Genomic DNA, 19,739 nt, shown 5'->3' with positions numbered 1-19,739 from the left:
ACCTCACTGCTGTCCCCAAAAGCTTTGTGCGTGTGGCTGGAGAGGAACGAGATATGAGCACATCCATGTGGGAGGGCACGGAGCTCTTGGGGAATGCCTGCGCCCTGCCTACGTGCCTGTGAGCTGTGCGCTCACCCAGCGGTGCCTGTCTGCGCCGAGATGAACGCACAGCAGGGACGTGCTGCAGAGGTAGGAGGAGGTGGTTGGCCTCACACCCCTTTTAGCCTGTGTAGGTGCCCTGGGACATTCATAGGACAGGGATTGTTCAGCCTCCTTACTCTCCCACCTTTTACTGAGCCCCAAACCCTCCAGGCTGGCTTGTGGCACAGCAATGTGCTCGTAGAGCATAAGCACCAAGCGACATACTCCAGAAAATCAAACGTAGCTTGGTGAACATCAACACTCCTACAAACGGCGGCACATCTGCTTCCTCTGATGCACCCTTCCAGAGAGGCAGGAGCACCTCTCCGCTACCATAGGATCCTTTCAGAAACAGCAGGCGTAAGCAAAGAACCGCAAACCGAGGGGCGGGGGGAGGAGGACAGGAAACAACAATAGAAGAACCTCTTTTTTTTGAAGATTTAATTGTAGGCACTGGGGTTTCCCCCAGAGCTGCAGACCTACCTTTGAAACCTGCTGCCGCCTGTGAGGCCGGGCCCACACCCCCCACGCAAGCCCGCTCACGCATGCATGGGGAGAGAGAGAGAGGAGGATATCTATTTACCCAAGCTCAAGGTCTCCTCAGCGATCAATAATTTGATGCCATGTCCCTTCAGCTTGGCCTTTGTCCCACACCGTTCTGCCGTGGTGGGTCAGCACACCCTGTACAATGGCTTGCTTTTTTTTCTTTTCTCTTGAAATTGAGATTTTGAAGGCTTGCAGAGGGAGAAGGTCTGCAAGGGGGGAGCCTGGAAAAAGTCAGGTTAGGAGCACCTCCTGCTGTGCTGAGAACAACCCAGGAGGCTGGCGCAGGCAGCTTATGTTGTCCTCCCCAGGGGACGAGGAGTTGCTGAGCGACTGTTGTATGTCTTAGCCACCCTCCTTGGTCCCATTGGGTGTCAGCAGGCAGAGCTCCTTGGCACAGGGATGGAGCAGCCGCTGGCTGACAGACGTAGATGTCCTGAAGGAGGGAAGACGGAGCTAGACAGCGGGTCCAGATCCAGCAGCGGTCACGCAGATGAAAGCAAGGCACGGCGTCTGTCAGTCCTGACCTGCAATGCTTCCTCTGGTCTTCCTGGGCTCCTCGCTGCCCACCTTCCTGACACTGGGCTCCCCACACTCGGTTGTGCCACCTTCCTGCAGCATCTGATGTCTTCTGTTCCCGGGCCCTCCCCCCCTGCCTTGCCGCACCGCCTTCTGCTTACTACCCCTTGATTTTCACAAAAAGCAACCGTGCTCCAGCCAGAACAAAGTAAATAGAGTTATCCTGTCAATAAAGCAGAGGGGGAAGGACACACGGACTACTTTTGACCTGGGGCTGAGCTCCAGCCACTGGGGTTGGTCTGGGGACGAGCTCATTTGGGCCAGGGCTCATTTTGGCAGCTGGGCAGGGATAGCTGCTCCCAGCTCTGTCACCAGTTCAGGTTTAATCTGGGACTGTGAGAAGACCAGAAGTTATTGCTGCAGTTATCTTGTGTGGGATTCTAGTAGAAAAATGTCAAATGTAGATGAAAAGCTCCAGTGTTTGACTGGGAATGTGTCGATGTGGTTATCCTGACTAACTCACTGCTATACATGTAAGAAACTGAGGCACGCAGTGACAATAAGAAATGCTTTCAGAACTGCCTAAGAGATTGAAGGGACTAGATTTCATTTTCAGAAGTGGCTTTGAGCCAGAATTTCCCTAGATAACCAAGGACTAGCTTCATCTTTAGGCATATGTGTATACTTGTATGGCTTTCCTGAACTTACACTATGAGGGCTTGCCACGGTGGGTCAAAACCCAGCTGAGGGTATTTCCCAGAGATCTTACCTTTTTGTATCCATCTTTACTGGAAAGAGGAAAGTTCCTTTTCTGGTGTTTTCGGCAGAACACAATATATATTATTTCAATCTGATCTATCTAAGCAAGCATACCACATCTATCACCGCAGCCTTTTGAATCAACCAAGGACCCAAAATCTTGATCAGATCTGACTTCAGAGGAATTCCTTTACTGCAAATACCCTTTTTATTTCCCATGGTGAAAAGAAAGAAGGTGGGAAGGGGTGGAGGATGATGTTGCCTATTTGTAAACGAGTCATCTTGGAAAGAGGCAGATGAGATATGTGACAGCTATATTTGCTGTCTACAGCTTAAGATAAAGAGAGGACTTGTGTATGGGGTGGTTAGCTCAAATATCTTCCACACAGCACTCAAGTTTAGCTTCGGTATGACTCTGGTACTGCTGGACACTGTCATCTCTCTGTGGTTTATCTCAGCACCGTGTTCACATCAGCCGTGGAGGGGAACACTCCCTTTTGTGACATTTCTGAAGAGCCCTGGGGTGCCCAGCAGAGAAAGGGCCCCATATCGCTGAGTGTTATACCTTGGGTATTCATAACCTGGGTTACTCACATACGAGACCACATGACCTTGTCTTCCTGGAAGAAAGGTCCGGTTATCACCACATCTTATGTTGAGCGCTTCCTGCCGCTGTGTGTCACACATTCACACCCTGTGGGGCTGCTAATGCAGTGCTAACAGCTTGCCACTTCGAAAGCTGTCAGCATTTTCACAGGGGGGAAAAGTACCCAGGCAGCAGGATGGTCCTCAGCGGCCTGCAGCAGGATCACTTCCAATTCTGTTTTCTGGGGATCAGGCAGAGCGGAACATGGTAAAGACATTTCTGCGGCACATCTCTGCAAAATTGTCTTCTTCTCATGGCAGTAGCTGAAGGATTCACCTCTTTAGACCATCTTCTCCCCCCTCCCCCAAGCCTGCTGTGCTTATTGTAGCTAACACATCTTTCCTCCTTTCTTAAATATGGACATGGCTGTGTAAGCACTCAGCCATCTGTGCAGTGGATCTACCAACCATCTCCCCCTGAAAACTCAGTTTGAGCTTAGTCCTCCTTGCCTGAATTTTGGAGCTGACCCCAAACCTGCTGAAGTCAGTGGGGTATGTGTCACCCCAAGGGGTCCTGATGGTATACTCACTGTTGAGTTGTCCAGGCAAATCATTTTACAAACAGCCCCTTTCTGTGCCCTGGCCTCAATACCACCTGCCTACACAGTGCTCTGGCTGCCCTGGGATGCTTCCTGGCACTTGACGGCCTTGGAAGTGAGCTACCCCCTCTTTTAGGTGCCTGAGTGCCTTGGGGAAGGGAGTTGGAAGGGGACGAAAGGTCTATTGGTCTCAACGAAGCTTTGCCTAGTCCTCTGTTTAGAACAGCTGTTGATCCTTTCCCCCCACCCCAAAGGACGATAAAACACCATAGATTCTGTAGTATTTCTTTTATTTTCCAAGAGGAAAAAGGGGTGTTTTTATTTTTATTCATATTCATCTTAGCAGCAAGAATAATTGAGAAGCTTATGGAGATCTACATAGGGACAGGAGAGCCATCAGTGCAACTAGGATCCATGGCCTATGTAAAATAGCAATTTGCCCATCAGGGCAAGGGATTCATTGTCTCTTTTTGAAGTTCATCTGCAAAGAGTCTCAAAGCACGGCAAATATCTGGGCAAGCCTCGTACTTGCTTATCTGGGATGCTGTGAGGCTTTCTTTGCCTGCTGTCTTCTGAAGACAATGGAGCAGTTCACATCTTGAGGCAGATGAAGAAGCTGATGAGAAGAGGGTTATAGCTGCCCCAGCCCTTTCAGCTGCAGGCAAGCTCAAGTACTTTGAGCAACTCTTCTGAGGTGAAATCCAAAGCAGTGGGTGCCCCCATAGCTGAGATTTCTAATGACATTCAAGCTGCACAATGCAAGGTCAGGTAACAGTGTGGGACTGGGACAAAGCAGAAGATCCACGTTTCTACAGGCAGAGGTAGGGAAGAATTAGCTCCGGGTGATACTCAAAGAAATGCCAAAAGTACCACCAAGTTTGATATCCTTGAAATTTTTTGATGTAAAAACTCTTAGAAGAAAGATCTTTAGCACAGGATTGGTATTTTCCCACTTCTGAATAGTCCACAAATATAGCGAGAGAACAGACGGACTGCACAGATGTTGAATGCAGGAATGGATGGAAGCAGAACAGCACGCTTTGCTTTGTCTTACTACTTTTCTTCTGTGGTGTTTTGCTGTTTCTGAACCTAGGTCAGCAAATGCAGAAGAAGAAAAAAAAAAGTAGTCTTTTCAATCCTTATTTTTTTGTGAGTGGATTGAGGTTTTCTTTTCAGCAAAGGTGCTGATTTGTGAGTTACTTTTCTGTGCTCATTTACCACATCTTTGCCGCTAAATAGGCAATGGTTTCCCTTGAGCAATGGAAGGAATGGGCAGCACCATTGCAATGTTTTCCACTAATACAGGATGTGGGATGAACTATTCTGCAATCAGCTTATCACAGTCAAATAACTGTATTTTGCCAGCAGGGCAGAGAGGCTTTCGATTTCATGAAAAATATTGCAGCAAGAATGGGAAATTGTATGCATTCTTTTTACTGCCATCATCAGACCTAGGGGGAAAAGTGGGGGGAGGGGGGGGGGGAAGGGGATTTCCCCAGTATTTTTAACCCAATAATGGGGATTTCTTTTTACACTGCACTGCTTAGACAGCTGACACAGTTCTGGCTCTGAGCTAACCTTAGAGATCTGAGTCTAAAGCTGGTCTAAGCAGTTCAGAATGTACTCTGATTAAAACCCAAAATGGGGACATTCAGAAAAAAAAAAAAAAGACACCCTTGGTCAGGCAGGAGGAGATGTGTTCATTTTGTCATCAGCCCCAGCACTCACTGGCCTGAACGAAATCCCGTATCCACCTCTTTGGGCATTTCCCCTTCCCATGAGACATTTGTAGGCTGGAACAAGGCAAATGGAATATGTGGCTGCTCAGCCTCAAAGCTGGGTGCTGTTATCACACCAAGATGCAGAGCATGGAAGTGCCAGCACAGCCTCTTACAGGGAGCTGGGGAGGAAAAAAAAATGCTAGTGAGATTTGGGATGGCACCTAAGCAGTGTGGGAAAGGGCTTCTATGCTAGCAGATCCAGTAATAGCAGAGAAACTGATTCAGTGATGAAGGTGAGTCCTTGTTGTTCTGTATGCCTAAGAATCCCGTTTCTTTGTCTCTGTTAGGTGGTAGCCACTTAACAGCTTTAATGTGCCTTTATTATTCTCCATGCATTGCTTTACTAATCACTAGCCTAGTTTCCCATGCAAAATGTCCTCTCATTTGCAGTGGTCTGTTTCACTGATGTTTTATCCTTGGGACTAGTGATACCATGGTAGTTATCCATGAATTTACGCCTTGTCCGGCCTATTCCTTTTCTGGTTTTGCATCCCTCTTGAGTAACTTTGTTCTTCAGCCTCATTAAAGAACAGTCCTAATGGGTTTGATACTGAAAGCTACATTCATGCTCTGAATAGAAAAAATGTCCACTTAGTCTTCGTTGCCGAGAAGGCCTTTCCCACCTGTAGATTTCCCACAGGCAGATCCTAGACAGAGCAATGGTTGTATTGGCTTTGCAGGTCCCTCAGAGAAAGATAGGCACCGGTGTTTGGGATCTGGTTGGGGAAGGCAGTTCTGCAGGGATTCTCATCGTGTGCTTGCCTTACAGATGTAGGCTGAGAAAGGGAAGGGGTAACGTGTGCTGCTGGAGCGGTGGGATCAGTCGGAAGGCCTGCCTTCCCACTCCCCTCCATAACACTGGCGGTATTGCTGTCATGCTGGCCTGGTGGGTCAGGAAAGTCTTTGTCCAGCTGGCACAGGGCCTCAGCAGGTTGTAAAGGAACTTTGTCAATCACCTTCTCATCCTGCCTCAGAACTGGTGTCGGCGGGGTGCTTTCGCTTGACAGGAAAGCCCCTGAAATAGCCACAGGCCGCTGGGCTTCACCTTGTGTCTCTGTCACAAAGGAACCATTCTGGAAGCCCTGTATCCCCTTGAAACACTGAAGGAAGTTGTGGGACAACATGGGCATGTCCTCTGCCAGTGTGCAGAGGTCTGGGGAGGGGAGAGCGTGGTAAGACTCGCTGTCCTCGCTGCCACTGCTCTCCTGGGTGAAAGGCTCGTACGTGAAGTAGACCTGACAGGGCTCGATCTCAAAGGAGTTGGGAAGGTGGAAGAAGAAGTAGCCTTGGTTGGTGAAGCAGCTGGACACAGAATGCCCACTGGTTTCTGAGGGAGGATCAGGAGTCAGGGGTCCCTTGGAAAGCAGAAGCTGGGATTCCTGGTCATTCTTCTGCATCACCTCCAGCACAGAAATTTCTGGGGTTATGCTGTTCACGCAGTATGAAGATGAGGAGAATGGGGAGGACAGCCATTTCTGATGGGGAAAAAACACAGGAGAGAGACTGTTATGCCCAAAGTATAGCACGGTGAGGAACAAAAGGCCTCCGCCCTTGAGCACCCACACCAATTAAGTGGCCATTTCTTTGGTCAAACAAGAGTTGCTGGAGTTGTGGGAGGGAAATTCACGTCCATGATGTCTCATCTGTGGGGTTTCAGAGGGAGTATATCTTTCTGTCACTTTAAAATCAAGTGCAGATATTGCTAACCTATGTTATGAGATTTTTGGGTGGGGAACGGAGGATGGAGGATTAGAGTGAAAAGGAAAAGGAAAAGGAAGAGGAAGAGGAAGAGGAAGAGGAAGAGGAAGAGGAAGAGGAAGAGGAAGAGGAAGAGAGGAAAAGGAAAAGGAAAAGGAAAAGGAAAAGGAAAAGGAAAAGGAAAAGGAAAAGGAAAAGGAAAAGGAAAAGGAAAAGGAAAAGGAAAAGGAAAAGGAAAAGGAAAAGGGGGAAGGAAAAGGGGGAAGGAAAAGAGGAAGAGAAAAATGAAAATGAAAATGGAAATGGAAAAGGAAAAGGAAAAGGAAAAGGAAAAGGAAAAGGAAAAGGAAAAGGAAAAGGAAAAGGAAAAGGAAAAGGAAAAGGAAAAGGAAAAGGAAAAGGGGGAAGGAAAAGAGGAAGAGAAAAATGAAAATGGAAATGAAAAGGAAAAGGAAAAGGAAAAGGAAAAGGAAAAGGAAAAGGAAAAGGAAAAGGAAAAGGAAAAGGAAAAGGAAAAAAGAAAAAGGAAAACAAAAAGAAAAAGAAATGGAAAAAGAAAAAAGAAAAAGAAAAAGAAAAAGAGAAAAAGAAAGAAAAAGAAAGAAAAAGAAAAAGGAAAAGAAAAAAGGAAAAGAAAAAAGGAAAAGGAAAAGGAAAAGGAAAAGGATAAGGAAAAGGAAAAGGATAAGGAAAAGGAAAAGGAAAAAAGAAAAAGAAAAAAAAAGAAAAAGAAAAAGAAAAAGAAAAAGAAAAAGAAAAAGAAAAAGAAAAAGAAAAAGAAAAAGAAAAAGAAAAAGAAAAAGAAAAAGAAAAAGAAAAAGAAGAGGAAGAGGAAGAGGAAGAGGAAGAGAGAAAAGGAAAATGAAAGGGAAAATGAAAAGGGAAAGGAAAGGAAAAAAGGAAAAGGAAAAGGAAAAGGAAAAGGAAGAGGAAGAGGAAGAGGAAGAGGAAGAGGAAGAGGAAGAGGAAGAGGAAAAGGAAAAGGAAAAGGAAAAGGAAAAGGAAAAGGAAAAGGAAAAGGAAAAGGAAAAGGAAAAGGAAAAGGAAAAGGAAGGAAAAGGGGGAAGGAAAAGAGGAAGAGAAAAATGAAAATGGAAATAGGAAAAGGAAAAGGAAAAGGAAAAGGAAAAGGAAAAGGAAAAGGAAAAGGAAAAGGAAAAGGGGGAAGGAAAAGAGGAAGAGAAAAATGAAAATGGAAATGAAAAGGAAAATGAAAAGGAAAAGGAAAATGAAAAGGAAAAGGAAAAGGAAAAGGAAAAGGAAAAGGAAAAGGAAAAAAGAAAAAGGAAAACAAAAAGAAAAAGAAATGGAAAAAGAAAAAAGAAAAAGAAAAAGAGAAAAAGAAAGAAAAAGAAAGAAAAAGAAAGAAAAAGAAAAAGGAAAAGAAAAAAGGAAAAGGAAAAGGAAAAGGAAAATGAAAAGGAAAAGGATAAGGAAAAGGAAAAGGAAAAAAGAAAAAGAAAAAAAAGAAAAAGAAAAAGAAAAAGAAAAAGAAAAAGAAAAAGAAAAAGAAAAAGAAAAAGAAAAAGAAAAAGAAAAAGAAAAAGAAAAAGAAAAAGAAAAGGAAAAAGGTGGGTCTCATGCAATCTATTCCTAGGTGCTGAGCCAGTGTCTGATACACCTACATGACTGCATGCAGCTTTCTGCTCTTCCAAGCCCCTCATGCCTGGATTTCCACACTCACTGCAAGTTACAGCCTGCTGCATGTCATTATCCTTAAAATATACTGGTTTTGATAATATCCAACTTAATTTCATTTATGGCCAGTAAAGTATTTTTTGTAGTTCTTTCTACACTAGGAAAGTGTCTCCAGTGCCCGCTGCACATCCCTCCCCAACACTCTTCCCCTGTAGGTTTAGCTTTCAAAGGCTTTTTGCACTAAGGTTTTTCCAAAGCTTTGTTTCCTCTGGACTCTCTGCAGCTTGTCTCCACCCTTCTTGAAGCAAAATGTCCCTTGGGATCACCTCCCACGTCTTGCATCTGACGCTCCCTTTAATACTGCACAGAATGGTAATTGTCTTCTTGCAGCTGCCCATACTCAAAGAGAGATTGGGGAAGGGAGAAAGAGGGGGTGTAGAAGGAAGGGAAAAAGAAAGAAGAACAGAAAATAGCTAAGTGCCACCCAAAGTGATAGTAATTAGCAATAGGAGAGGAGGTAGGGCTCACAGCCAGAAGAAGGGGACCACAGCAGGAAATATGGGCAGTCTAGGGAAGGTGGGGAGGGACAGAAGCAGGGTGGAAGGGGATCTGAGAGGCCAAGCTCCCTCCCACAGGTCCTTTTCATTCTCTCAAGTTCTCCTGTCAGGGGAGCAGTTTGCTGAGGTTTGCGTGGTTTGCTGTTTCTCAGTTCTGAAATTAGAGATGTATCAGCCAAGTGTCAGGTTTTAGGTCAAAAAATAAAACTTGAGCAGAGAACCCAGCAGCTGGTGCTACAGGCACATGAGTTGCATGCACACATGTAGGTCTGAGGACCTGGTGTCTGCCCCAGGCATGTACAGCTGGACCCTCCTTTCCCTCATTTCTCCCTAATAACCACTTGGATTTGTCCCCAGCCCCATACCTGAATGTCACCTCCATGAACAGAGACGAGTGGGGGGAAGAATTTCTCGGGGTCTGGGATGTGAATCTTCAGAATCTTCTTAAACCTTGAGAAGAGAGGAGATTGAGAAATGAAGCAGGGCCTGATCCTGACCTCTCTCAGACTGTGATGGGAATAAGAGAGAGCATCACAGCTCATGGTAGCAGGGGAAAGGTAAAGTAAAAACAAGCCTGAGGACCCTCCTTGCTCTTGAGTGGCCTGAAATGCAGTGGCTAAGAGGTGAGAGATAGAGATGAGCCAGATAAACCTGATTTTGGAAAATACACTCCTCTCAGCCTTTTTCCTGGGCAAGAACAACCAACAGTTCACAGCCTTCCCTAACTTGGTGGTCACCTTAGCTGCTCCATTTCCCCCTGCTCGATGATAGGTCTGGGCAGCTCTCCCTTGTTTCCAAGGTCCAGCTGCTGCGAGCTGCCCCTTCTTGGTTTTGCTGCCCCCACAAAGACTCAGAGAACCCCATGGTGTGAGCAGGACCATCACTGGCAAAGCTGTGTCGCCACCGTCTCTCCTGTTAGCAGGATACTCTGCGGTACAGCTAGTACTTACTGGACATGCAAACCTATCTGAGCATGTCATGCACCAGCCCAGTGACCTCCTTTTTACTGGAACCAGTGTGTTGTCATCCTGAGGCAGCATGAAGTGATCTCATCTGCTCCTCAGTCCCTCAGAGAGGTCGGTTGATCCCGTCAGCTCTTTGCAGAAGCTTTGCTGTGGGATGCTCTGAGGAGAGACCCTCCCGACCTCTGGAGGCAATCAGTGTACTCTCTGAAGCATAAGAATTTGCTAGTTCTTGCATATAAACTATTTTACATCACTGCAGATGCTATTTTTATTTGTGCATGTCTAATCCTTCCTTGGATCTTACCTCAGCATTATCCTCCATCCAATCTCACAGGTTAACTACACTCTGTGGAGAATGGAGGCCTTTTTATCTCTTTGTTTGCCATATAGCTAGCACTTCCTCACCTTTGTGTTATGACTCAAGGTAAAACAGTGACTTTCTCAGTATCCACCTTCTGTTAATATGCTTCTCCTTCTTTCCTTCCAAAGAAGCCATCCCAGCCTCTGCTGCCATCTTCCCTGAGAACATTTCTGCCACCAACACCAGCGACCTGCTTCTCCATCCCTGTCCTGAGATGAGAAAATCTGAAGCCATTTCTAACCTCACCATGCTGACAGGTCACTCTCTGGATTACTGCACTGGGTAACCTTGTGAGACACTTTCAGTCCTGACTAGAAGCTGTGTACGCTGGCAAAAAGAAGAGATCTTCAAAGCATCACATAGATGTTTACCAGCATGCGATGAGACACTTTAGGAGAAGAACTGTACTCCTCACTCAGGAGTTTGCCTGCAGATCAAATACTACTCATCCTCACTGAGCTCTTGCTGGAGTATTTAAGAAGGTCATGGTACTTAGGCTTGCTTCGTCCTCTCTTCTGAGAGAGTGCCCAGCTCAGTAACCTATTTTTTGAGAGGTGATTTTGGTGCATCCCTGCCAGGGAAAACCGCTGTAACCCATGGGCAATACAAGCATCTGTTTTGAAGCCAGCCAGACCGTGGCACTGGGTCTCAGGAGTATGGCACAATATGATGACAGTGTTAACACAACATCATCTTGGGTGGCTATATATCTACTCAGACAAATGTCAACCTTGAAAGCTTGGGTTATGAACTGTATATTTGAGTCCCTCTGTACGCTCTGTAATGCCAAATACAAAATAAACCAGGTTATGAGAAGACACACAATATACAGGAGAGCAACAAAGAGGAAAACTTGACACTCATTTACCATTTCAGGGTCCGTAAGTTAATAAGGAAGGCAGTCCCAATGACCACGAAGATGCATGTGCTCACTATAAGAGCTGGCAGAACCGGCCGGGTTGTTTCTGCAAGATGAGACAGAGAGGGAGTTGCTGTAAAAAATTAGCCAGGATTTTGGAGGTAGGATCTTCAACTTTTCCATGTCTGTTCGAAGTGATCATGTTATTATAATATGCTGTTAATTATAATAATATAATTAATATAATATAATACACAGGTCAGATAAAGGAGTTAATCTCTGTTGTGTAGGATGCCTTTGAACTGAAATGGGTTTGAGTCTTCTTGGCATGGTTTAATAGATAATTCTTGCTAAACAGCTGTAATTCCCTGTCCCTAACAGCAACACAGCTGGGGTTTACCGCAGATGAGGTGCCACATTGTACTGGTAGGTGCCACATTGTACATCCTGCCTCATTGCAAAAGAAAGGGAGTCCTAAAATCAGCTTAATTGGGCTTGGGGAATTGGAACAGCATTGTAAGTCAGTGGGGAGGTAGAGTCATGGGGTTCATGGGACTGGGTTAGAGGGTAGCAGGGCCAAGGATGGAGAAGGTTAGGGGTCAAGGGACTAGCCTCTTTATTCGGACAGGTGGAGGAAAGTTTTAGGAGGCTAGGGAGGTTTACAGCTTTCCGCCACATGCTGATTTTGGTACTTGGATTGTAGGGTTAGGAGAAAGAGACTGAATTTCCTCATTGCCAGCTCTGGCAGCACTCCTCAAGCCTTTCTGGAACCATCTTAAACTTTTGTTAATCTTTCTCTTACACACATCTCCCCAGGGCACCTTTGCTTGGTCTTGCTGTTCTGGTGCCTGTCTCCTCTGCCTGCCACCCCCATTTCCCTCCATCCCTAGTGCCCCTTGGTCTGGGCCTGCAGGGCTCCTTTGGAGTAGTTGTAAGGGAGCAGAAAGAGATAAAAGAGACAGTTGTAGAGAGTCCTGTCTTTGCCTGTCCTTGGGATGCTACCAAGATCACTGTCTCCTCTGCCTCTGGTACCCTGGTTATCTTTGGGTCTTGGTTGCTGTGACAACCGGCTGCGGCTGTATCCTGTTCATTGACATCACACACTGTCAGAATTTGATTGCCACAGCAACACAGTGCCCTTTCTAAACATAGCTCCTCTGTTTATACCAGTGCTGGGCACAACAGGGAGGGACCAGGCAGGGGCAGAGTGGGGGTGATGCAAGGGGAATAACCTCTAGCTGCTTATTTTCTGGAAAAGATGTGACAGAGCGCACAGCCCGTAATTCACAGAAGAGACTCGCTCAGGTCACTATATTTCAAGGATGCAGGTGCCCTCCATGCCGTGGCTCATGGTAACGACTGGTGCATATATCATCAGTCCTCTTTGGAAGTGACTTACACACATGTAAGTCTCTTTCATTCTCCCCAAGACTTTCCTTCCTAGGCTCTGGTTATATTGCATTTCACTGATCAATGGCTCCACTGAACTGGCCCTGATTTACACCTTGTGGATTTTGCCTGGCCTCTGAAAGTCAGAGGGGCTGCTGCCCTTTACTCCATTGGAGCCAGGGGGTCTTTGTCCTTAAGCCCTGTTGAGCCAGCCTGACCTAACAGATTAGGAGGGATAGATTGTTTTCTTTTTTTTTTTTTTTTTATTGATCTTCGGTTAACACAATCCTCCCTACCCATCTTCCTCCAGCTTCCAAGCCTGCTTTGGTCCTTCTGCTTTGTTTTCTCTGAGTTCCCTCTTTTCCCTCCATGTCAGACTGATTGACTCTCATCCTTACCATCAGCGTCTGTCTTCCACAGTATTGTCTTGCTCCAGTCACTCCACACGCCTTTGTAGGTACTTGAGTTACTTGGCTTTGCACGGACAGCTGCCTCATATTTCAGGTTGGGGGACAGTCCCTCAAATACCACCCACATCTGGTCCTGCTTAATGCAGAGGGTCTTGGCTTTCTGGAAGAAGGGCAAAAATAGAGCATCATCAACATCCTGCAGTGGCTCACACCATCATATATCAATCATTTCCCAGGCCCTCCGAGAGGACCTGTCTCAGATCCCTCCATTTTGTGCACTGTTTTGTCACACTGGAGGATAAATCTTCTTCATTTTGTACTTCTCATCCCTTTCAGGTCTACCCTGGAGCTGTCTAGATTTCTTTTGTGACAGCACTAAATAAAATAGGGTTCCCGTCTGCCTCCATGTCATCACCAAACGCTGGCAGCAGGTTATGCAGACAAAAAGGGGTGAGGAAGTAATTCCCTCTCCAGATTCACTAAAACTTTTTTCATTCTGAGCGGAGAATTCTGTAAGGAAGACCAGGATTCGAATGGTGACACATCCCAGTGCCCCCGCTCTGTGCTCACCTCCCAGGACTGACTTGTGGTTCTGTACCGCACTTGGTATTGCCGCTCCCCATCCAAGTAGTGAGAGGAAATATTCAGGCTCCACGATAAGTTGTAGCTGTTTTTAGCTTTGCTAACCAGTTGAAGATTTCCTGGAGGTCTCAGTTTTACTGGAAAGAGACAAAGAGCAGGAATGACACCAACGCACTGTCCGTAACAAGGCTCCACTGGAAAAACCCGTGTCAGTAGGGTTGGGGCCTTGGTTGAGCTCACAGACTCCAGCCATCCATGGCCAAGTGAGATGCTTAGAGAGTTCCCCCTCTCTGTTCCTCCTTCCTACCCACTGTCACTGGTGACAAAAGGCCTGGGACTGCATTAACGGCAGCTTGTCCGGTGAGCCTGCAGTGAGAGTGGCCACAGCAGTAAGTGCAATCCCACATGGCCATGCATCTTATCTTGTAGGGGTGATCCACAAGGCAATTGTATGGACAGGAAAGGATCATGGTTTGGGTGACAGCTTCTTCCCAGCTGCACTTTCAGAGAGCTACAGCCACAGGGGCTGGAGTTACATAGACTGTCTGGGGTAAACCTTCTCAACCCTTGACTCCAGCCAGGCCTTCTTATGCCTCACATTCCAGCAGCTCCATTGGATTTCTCCTGAAGCCAGGTAAACATCCAGCGGAAGAATAACCCAAGCAGATATATATATATATATATTATTTTTTTTTTTGGCTGGATTAGTGAGTTGAATCAATTCAGCAAACTATTGCTTGCCAAAGCTGGCTTAAAGGAGGGGGGAACCACGTAGCTCATAGGAGGGATGGAGCAGCAAGACTTTCCCTTCTTCCTGCAGCACATATTTTTCAGAAGGTCAGCTGAGCTGACGTAGCCTGCTTGGAGCCTGAACTCCTCGGACAAAGCACTGTCACTCAGCTGTGTCCCAGATACAGGACAGCATAGGAGGTGGCTGGCATGACACTGCACATTAGAGGTGCATGGCGCAGGAGTCAACGTGGTCTGTCTGTGCTAGTTGTAGCAGGGGACAACAAAAAGAGGTAAGACTAAAATCTGCTATGGGTGTTGCATGGTTGAGGATGGGGAGAAGAAACTGGGTGTCACCTTGTGGAGGAGCTTCAGAGACTGCAAGATGGAAGAGAACTCACTGTTTGCAAGTGGACTGAAGTCTTCCAATCGTGCAGGTGTAGACCCATTCTCTCCTATTCGGCAATGTACAGACATGTTAAGACGGTCTGCAGTAGTGAAGAATTGAGACTGCAAGGAAAGTTTACCATTAGTGACACTGAAGCCTCATCAATAACCATTCATATTTCTAAGTATTGCCTGCACATAAAGTGGTTTAGGAACACTTGACAATAAATATGGATGACACTTGTGGTTGAAAGGCATAAGCCTCAGTGGTGAGTAGAGGAACCAAAGATTTATGCTTGATGTGGTTCGATTTTTTTTTTTGTTCACTGAAAAGCAGGGCACAAAATATTTTGGTATGCTATTTTAACAGAATTACTGCATGTGCTGATTAAGCAGGAAAGATGGTACTTTCAGTGTGTGACATTCATCGAGACAAAATATTTTGACTAAAATATTTCATGTTCATTTGTAAGGTTGAGATAATATTGAGATTAAATATTACTCGTGAAATGCCATGGAGTTACGATGAGTTGATATAACATGGTTCCACAATGATACTAAAGGGCCATGTACATCACAAAGTATTAAATAAGAAATATGTCAATTAGCTTGATTAGAAAGAAAGGAGTTTGACAGAATAGTTTTTGAATCTGTTTATGAATCCCGCAATTTGTCTTCGCACATAATAAGTGAAAGTAAGAAAACTTGGCTGTTGTTAGAACTGGTTGTGACTATCCCAATAAGGAGAATTAGCTTTTTTCTTTTTCTTTTTTCCCCCTGAAAATACAGGAACTACAGCAATTTCTGAATATGACTGAGGGAAGTGCCCAATAAGCCTGAAAAAAAAAAAGGATTGATTTAAATAAAGAATAATAAGTAGGGGATTTGCATCACCATTGGCTTCATTGATGTGCTGCTTTTGCATCTTGCATTTGACGCGATTAACCAGGTTCCTCAGTAATTAATAATTTGGAAAATGGTAATGACCTCTGCAAGGAAAAATGAGGTCCAGAGGTGACCTCAGAGATGATGATCGTGGCCATTCTTCCACAGAGGAAGGGATTAGGGCCAGACTCGGATAACGGTGATGAGGGACACCGCATATGATCCGTCTGTCCTGCACCTCTTCTGCATGTGTCAGGACAGCATGGCCCCACTCAAAATGAAGTCAGTCCCCATGCAGGACAACATGCAACAAGTCCAAGCCCAGAACTGGAGTCAAGGATTAGGTCTGGGCTTTTTATAGTACTCTTGGGTGTCATGTTCTTTATTTGCCTCAAATTGAGAACCCAACCTTGTCATTAGCCAGGACATCCTAGATGAATTACTCACGTTACTGTTTTTGCTGAAGGTCTTGATGCATCTCCTCAGTTCTGTTGTGTGTTCTGCCTTAGGTAATTCACAATGTTCCTTGAATTTTTCGGGTAAGAAAATTGACCTGGATTTTAAGCAGGAGAACACCAGTGAGCTGGGAAGTCTGTTTTATATGTAGTCAGATTTTATCTAACACTAAAGGCCTTTCAAAGCACATTGCATCCTACCTTACTTGCTGAGCAGGTTACAGCTAGGATGTAATCCCACTTTCCCTCCCTACTACCTCACTCAGACAAGTTTTATGTGCTGGCACATGGAGAGTTAATGTATCCCAGCTTTTCAATGCCAGAGATGATAGGAGGTTTCCAAACCTCTGGCTACCTCCTCTGCCTCCTGTTGATATGGGAGACAGATGCCTGTTTCTAGGGTTTTACACATCTCTTTCAAGCCACTGACAGCCCTGTAGCATTGCAGATGCCAGGTGAGTTGTATCTCTTGAACCAGGTCACATCCCAGCCAGCCAGGACCATACCCCACACTTGGCAGTGCTGTGCCATGACCCCTCTTCCGCACTGACAAGTGTGGCTGGACAGGCTAAGCTGAGACACTGCACAGGAGGTGGCAGGGTGGGAGAGCGTCCATGTGGTTGCAGCTGAGGGGACAGCAGATTGGGCTGGCCACTCCAGCCACAGGATTAGACCAGACTTGCTGGTGTCTTTGCCTCAAGCTTTCCTAGAGGAGACGGCTGTAACCCTGCCCTCTCTGGGGGACAGTTGAAAGAGTTCTGGGGGGACCGAGAAAATTTGTTCTCCCATTGAGCAGTTTACTTCAATGGGAAGCAAAATAAACTGGACACACAAACCCTAGGTGTCCTAGAGCCCTGGTCAGCCAACGGCACAGTTCCAGACCTGGCCCAAATTCCAGATCCAACCTTTTTGACTCAATCCCATAGGGCAAAGAAATGTTTGGCTGTCAAGGTCTGTGTAGCAGACCCCAGAGCACATCTGCCAATCTCACCCCATTGGAGATGTCTCTGCTGATGGTCAGGAGCAACCCACCCACTGCCAGAACCACGCTGGGCCTCTTCTTACACCGGGCACCTGGTGACGCCCTGTGTAGACCAGTAACTCTTGACTCAAGATGTCACACATGGAGACCACAGAGAATCAGCCAACATCCACTGTAGTTCTGGCCACATGCCTACTGCTCCTCTGGGAGATACTTGGGAGGGGAAAACATCACAGACTGGGAGAGGTGAAAGGGCCAGGGTGGGCTACGGTAAAGGGAATGATATATTCCTTCACGTACTGTTGCTCAGTGTGCGACTTTCCTGTTATGTCCAGTCCCCTTGGCAATGGGCAGATGGCCCCTGTATAACTTCAATCCCACCTCCCTCTGTCCCTATCTCTACACAGCCTCCTTTTGAGTTGAAAATACCCTTCAGTCTGGAGGGTAGCTACCAGGGAAGAAGGACCTTTGGAAAATGAAGCACAGACAACGCTACAGAGTTGAAAGATAAGCAGTTCTAGGCAGTTTGGGACCCTTGGATGGCAAACACTGAGCAGTGGCCAGCATCTCTGTATGGACGGTGTATCTCAGTCCACCTGGGGTCAGACAGACTTCAAAGGCAGAGCCCTTGGCTGTGTGATTCCACTACACCTGGCCCAGGAAGGGGGATCCTACACTGATGTTAAGTGCTAAATTTTCCAGGACACTTTTCATTCAAAGTATCATCTTTCCTCAGCCTTTCTGGTCACCCACCTGGCAAAAAATGGTAGCTTTGACGAAATCTCCAGCTGGCACGGTGCATCGGCAAGGTCCCAGCCTGGGGTCCAGTCACAAAAGATTGCTGCCCGCGAGTCATACCAACAAGCAAGACTGGAGGCGCCTGCCAGCAGAGAAGAGATGAACAGCAACATGGCTGAATTAGCAAAGACTTTAGACATTAACAATCACCCCAGACAATTCTGCCCCATCCCAAACTACAGACAGAGTCCTCAGCTGGATAGCTGTCTCCAAGTAAGAAAGGCAGAACCGCTCACTTCTTCAACTGCTCTATGTCCTTGGAGGTTGGTGTGCTTGTAAAAGATCTTTAATTATTGCAGCCTCCTCCAGTTGTATGTTACAACACGGTCATTGCACAACAACACACCACAGCCCAGGCACTCCATCTGACATCCCCCTGCTCGTCCAGATGAAGAGCATCACTTCTTACCTTGCGTAGAGACTGATGCCAGCAAGAGAGGCGTGAGGCTGAGCAGCCAGAGGTGGCACAGGAGCAGCAAGGAGGGATTCATCTGTACTGGGGACACACTGAAAGAGAGAAGACCCCCACCACAACACAGCTCAGCAATGGAAGTTAAGAAGTTGTCATCCCATACAAGGTATCCACTGTCAAAACTGGTGTCAATCTTCCAGGCTTAGAAACTCATATTCCTTCTCTGCCTTTCCCTCAGCACCTCATTGCTCTCCTGCCTCGGGGTGCTTTGCTCAGCACTGAAACCATCCACAGTGCAACAGACAGGCTGTTTGCAGAGGTAATGTCTTCTGGAAATGTGTGCGAGTGCACAGCCCTCCGCGTGTATTGTTTCAGGTTGCTTGCTGACTCAGGTAGAGAGTGCTATCGTGGTTGCACGCGGCTGGCGTTGCGAAGAGCTGCTTTTTTTGGTAAGCCGTAGGGCTGAAATCACTAGGTGCTTGCTGCGTAAGAGGGCTCTCTGGCTTCAACTAACAGAAAAGTCAGTTTAGGAGGTAGATTTTGAATGGCTTGTTTGGGACTGGGGAAAAAAATAAAATTAGGGGGAAGTTTACCAAGTTCTGGAAAGGCAAAGCCTTACCATATCACGAAATATTAAAGTAATGCACAAATCACGCACCATCCTTGCCAAGTAGACCCCGCACTGCCTTGGATGGACATGTGCTTTCAGGTATAGCAGAAACTCAGGCTTTGCAATTAGGTAGCTACAGCATCCCTCATTCCCCTCTGGCACCCAGAGAAACTCCTTGTCTTACAAAGCCCATCCAGCTGTTTGCTGTACTACACACACAGGGCTTATGGGCTTCTCAAGCGAGCCTCCCCCTCTCCCCATCCACCTGGACACCCATACCTCGAGGTCTGCCTCTGCCTGCAGGAGAAGGGACCATCCTCACCTCTCAGGGAGCCTGCAGCACAGGCAGAGCTGGGGAGACCAAAGTAGAGACCTGCTGAACCCCGCTGAGGACTGCCAGGGGAGTGGGAGCGGAGGGTTTTTAAAGGGCTGGCATGAGGCATGATATCGATTCCCGTTGTGATAAAAGATTAGGTTCAGAGGAAGAAAAACAGGACGACGACGCATTCATAGAGAAAAGGGGAGAGAAAGAGAGAGAAAGCACCGACGTGGTTGTGAGATGTGGGGTTTGATTTGAGAGGACTGTGGAAAGACAGAGAGATAAATATATGCTCAGCCCTCCCCAACGGCAAGAATCAGTTTGTCAGACCGAAACTCCTTCCAAGACGCTTCTCAGATCAGCCACCCCCGTGCGGGACAGGGTTGGCATCGCCCCCTTTACCTTCCAGCTCCAGGCACCCGGTGCTCCAGGCGAAGGGGTCCCCAGGGACGGGGCGATGGATGCAGGTGCTGGCTGCCAAACCAGGAGGGGAACGGGGAGAAAGGGAGAGGGACTGGGGGAGATCTTCGCTCAGTGCATGTCCAGCCGCCAGCCAGCAGTTCTGGCAGGAGAGGAGAGGGGCAGGTCTGCTGTGGAGCCGTTCCTCCTGTCTGCGCTCGACCTCTCTCTGTCTTCTCCCTCTCACCTTTGCACAGGAAGCTGCTGCTTGCTTGCCTTGTCAGACTGAGACGAGGCCCTGAAGTATCGAAAAGGCTAGCAAGGCCGAGAATAAAAAGCCCCAAACCACGTCCTACTTCCTGCTGGTAAAGCAATAG

General features: G+C 46.8%; 1 protein-coding gene across 1 annotated transcript; it reads right to left on the bottom strand.

Annotated features, from left to right (window-relative positions):
- Positions 1-5,574: 5,574 nt before the first annotated feature.
- Positions 5,575-18,113, bottom strand: IL2RB (interleukin 2 receptor subunit beta). The gene is made up of 9 exons (XM_035551960.1): positions 18,032-18,113; positions 17,578-17,704; positions 15,835-15,940; positions 14,517-14,625; positions 13,375-13,523; positions 12,793-12,964; positions 11,015-11,111; positions 9,186-9,270; positions 5,575-6,402 (listed from the first exon to the last, which is right to left on the bottom strand). Exons 1-9 carry the CDS (start codon positions 18,111-18,113, stop codon positions 5,575-5,577), a joined length of 1,755 nt encoding a protein of 584 aa, XP_035407853.1.
- Positions 18,114-19,739: the final 1,626 nt, after the last annotated feature.

This window comes from Cygnus atratus, chromosome 1 (assembly GCF_013377495.2).
Source record: "Cygnus atratus isolate AKBS03 ecotype Queensland, Australia chromosome 1, CAtr_DNAZoo_HiC_assembly, whole genome shotgun sequence".
NCBI lineage: Eukaryota > Metazoa > Chordata > Aves > Anseriformes > Anatidae > Cygnus > Cygnus atratus.
Note: the sequence above shows the minus strand (reverse complement) of the source record. Positions and strands in the feature narration are given on the sequence as shown.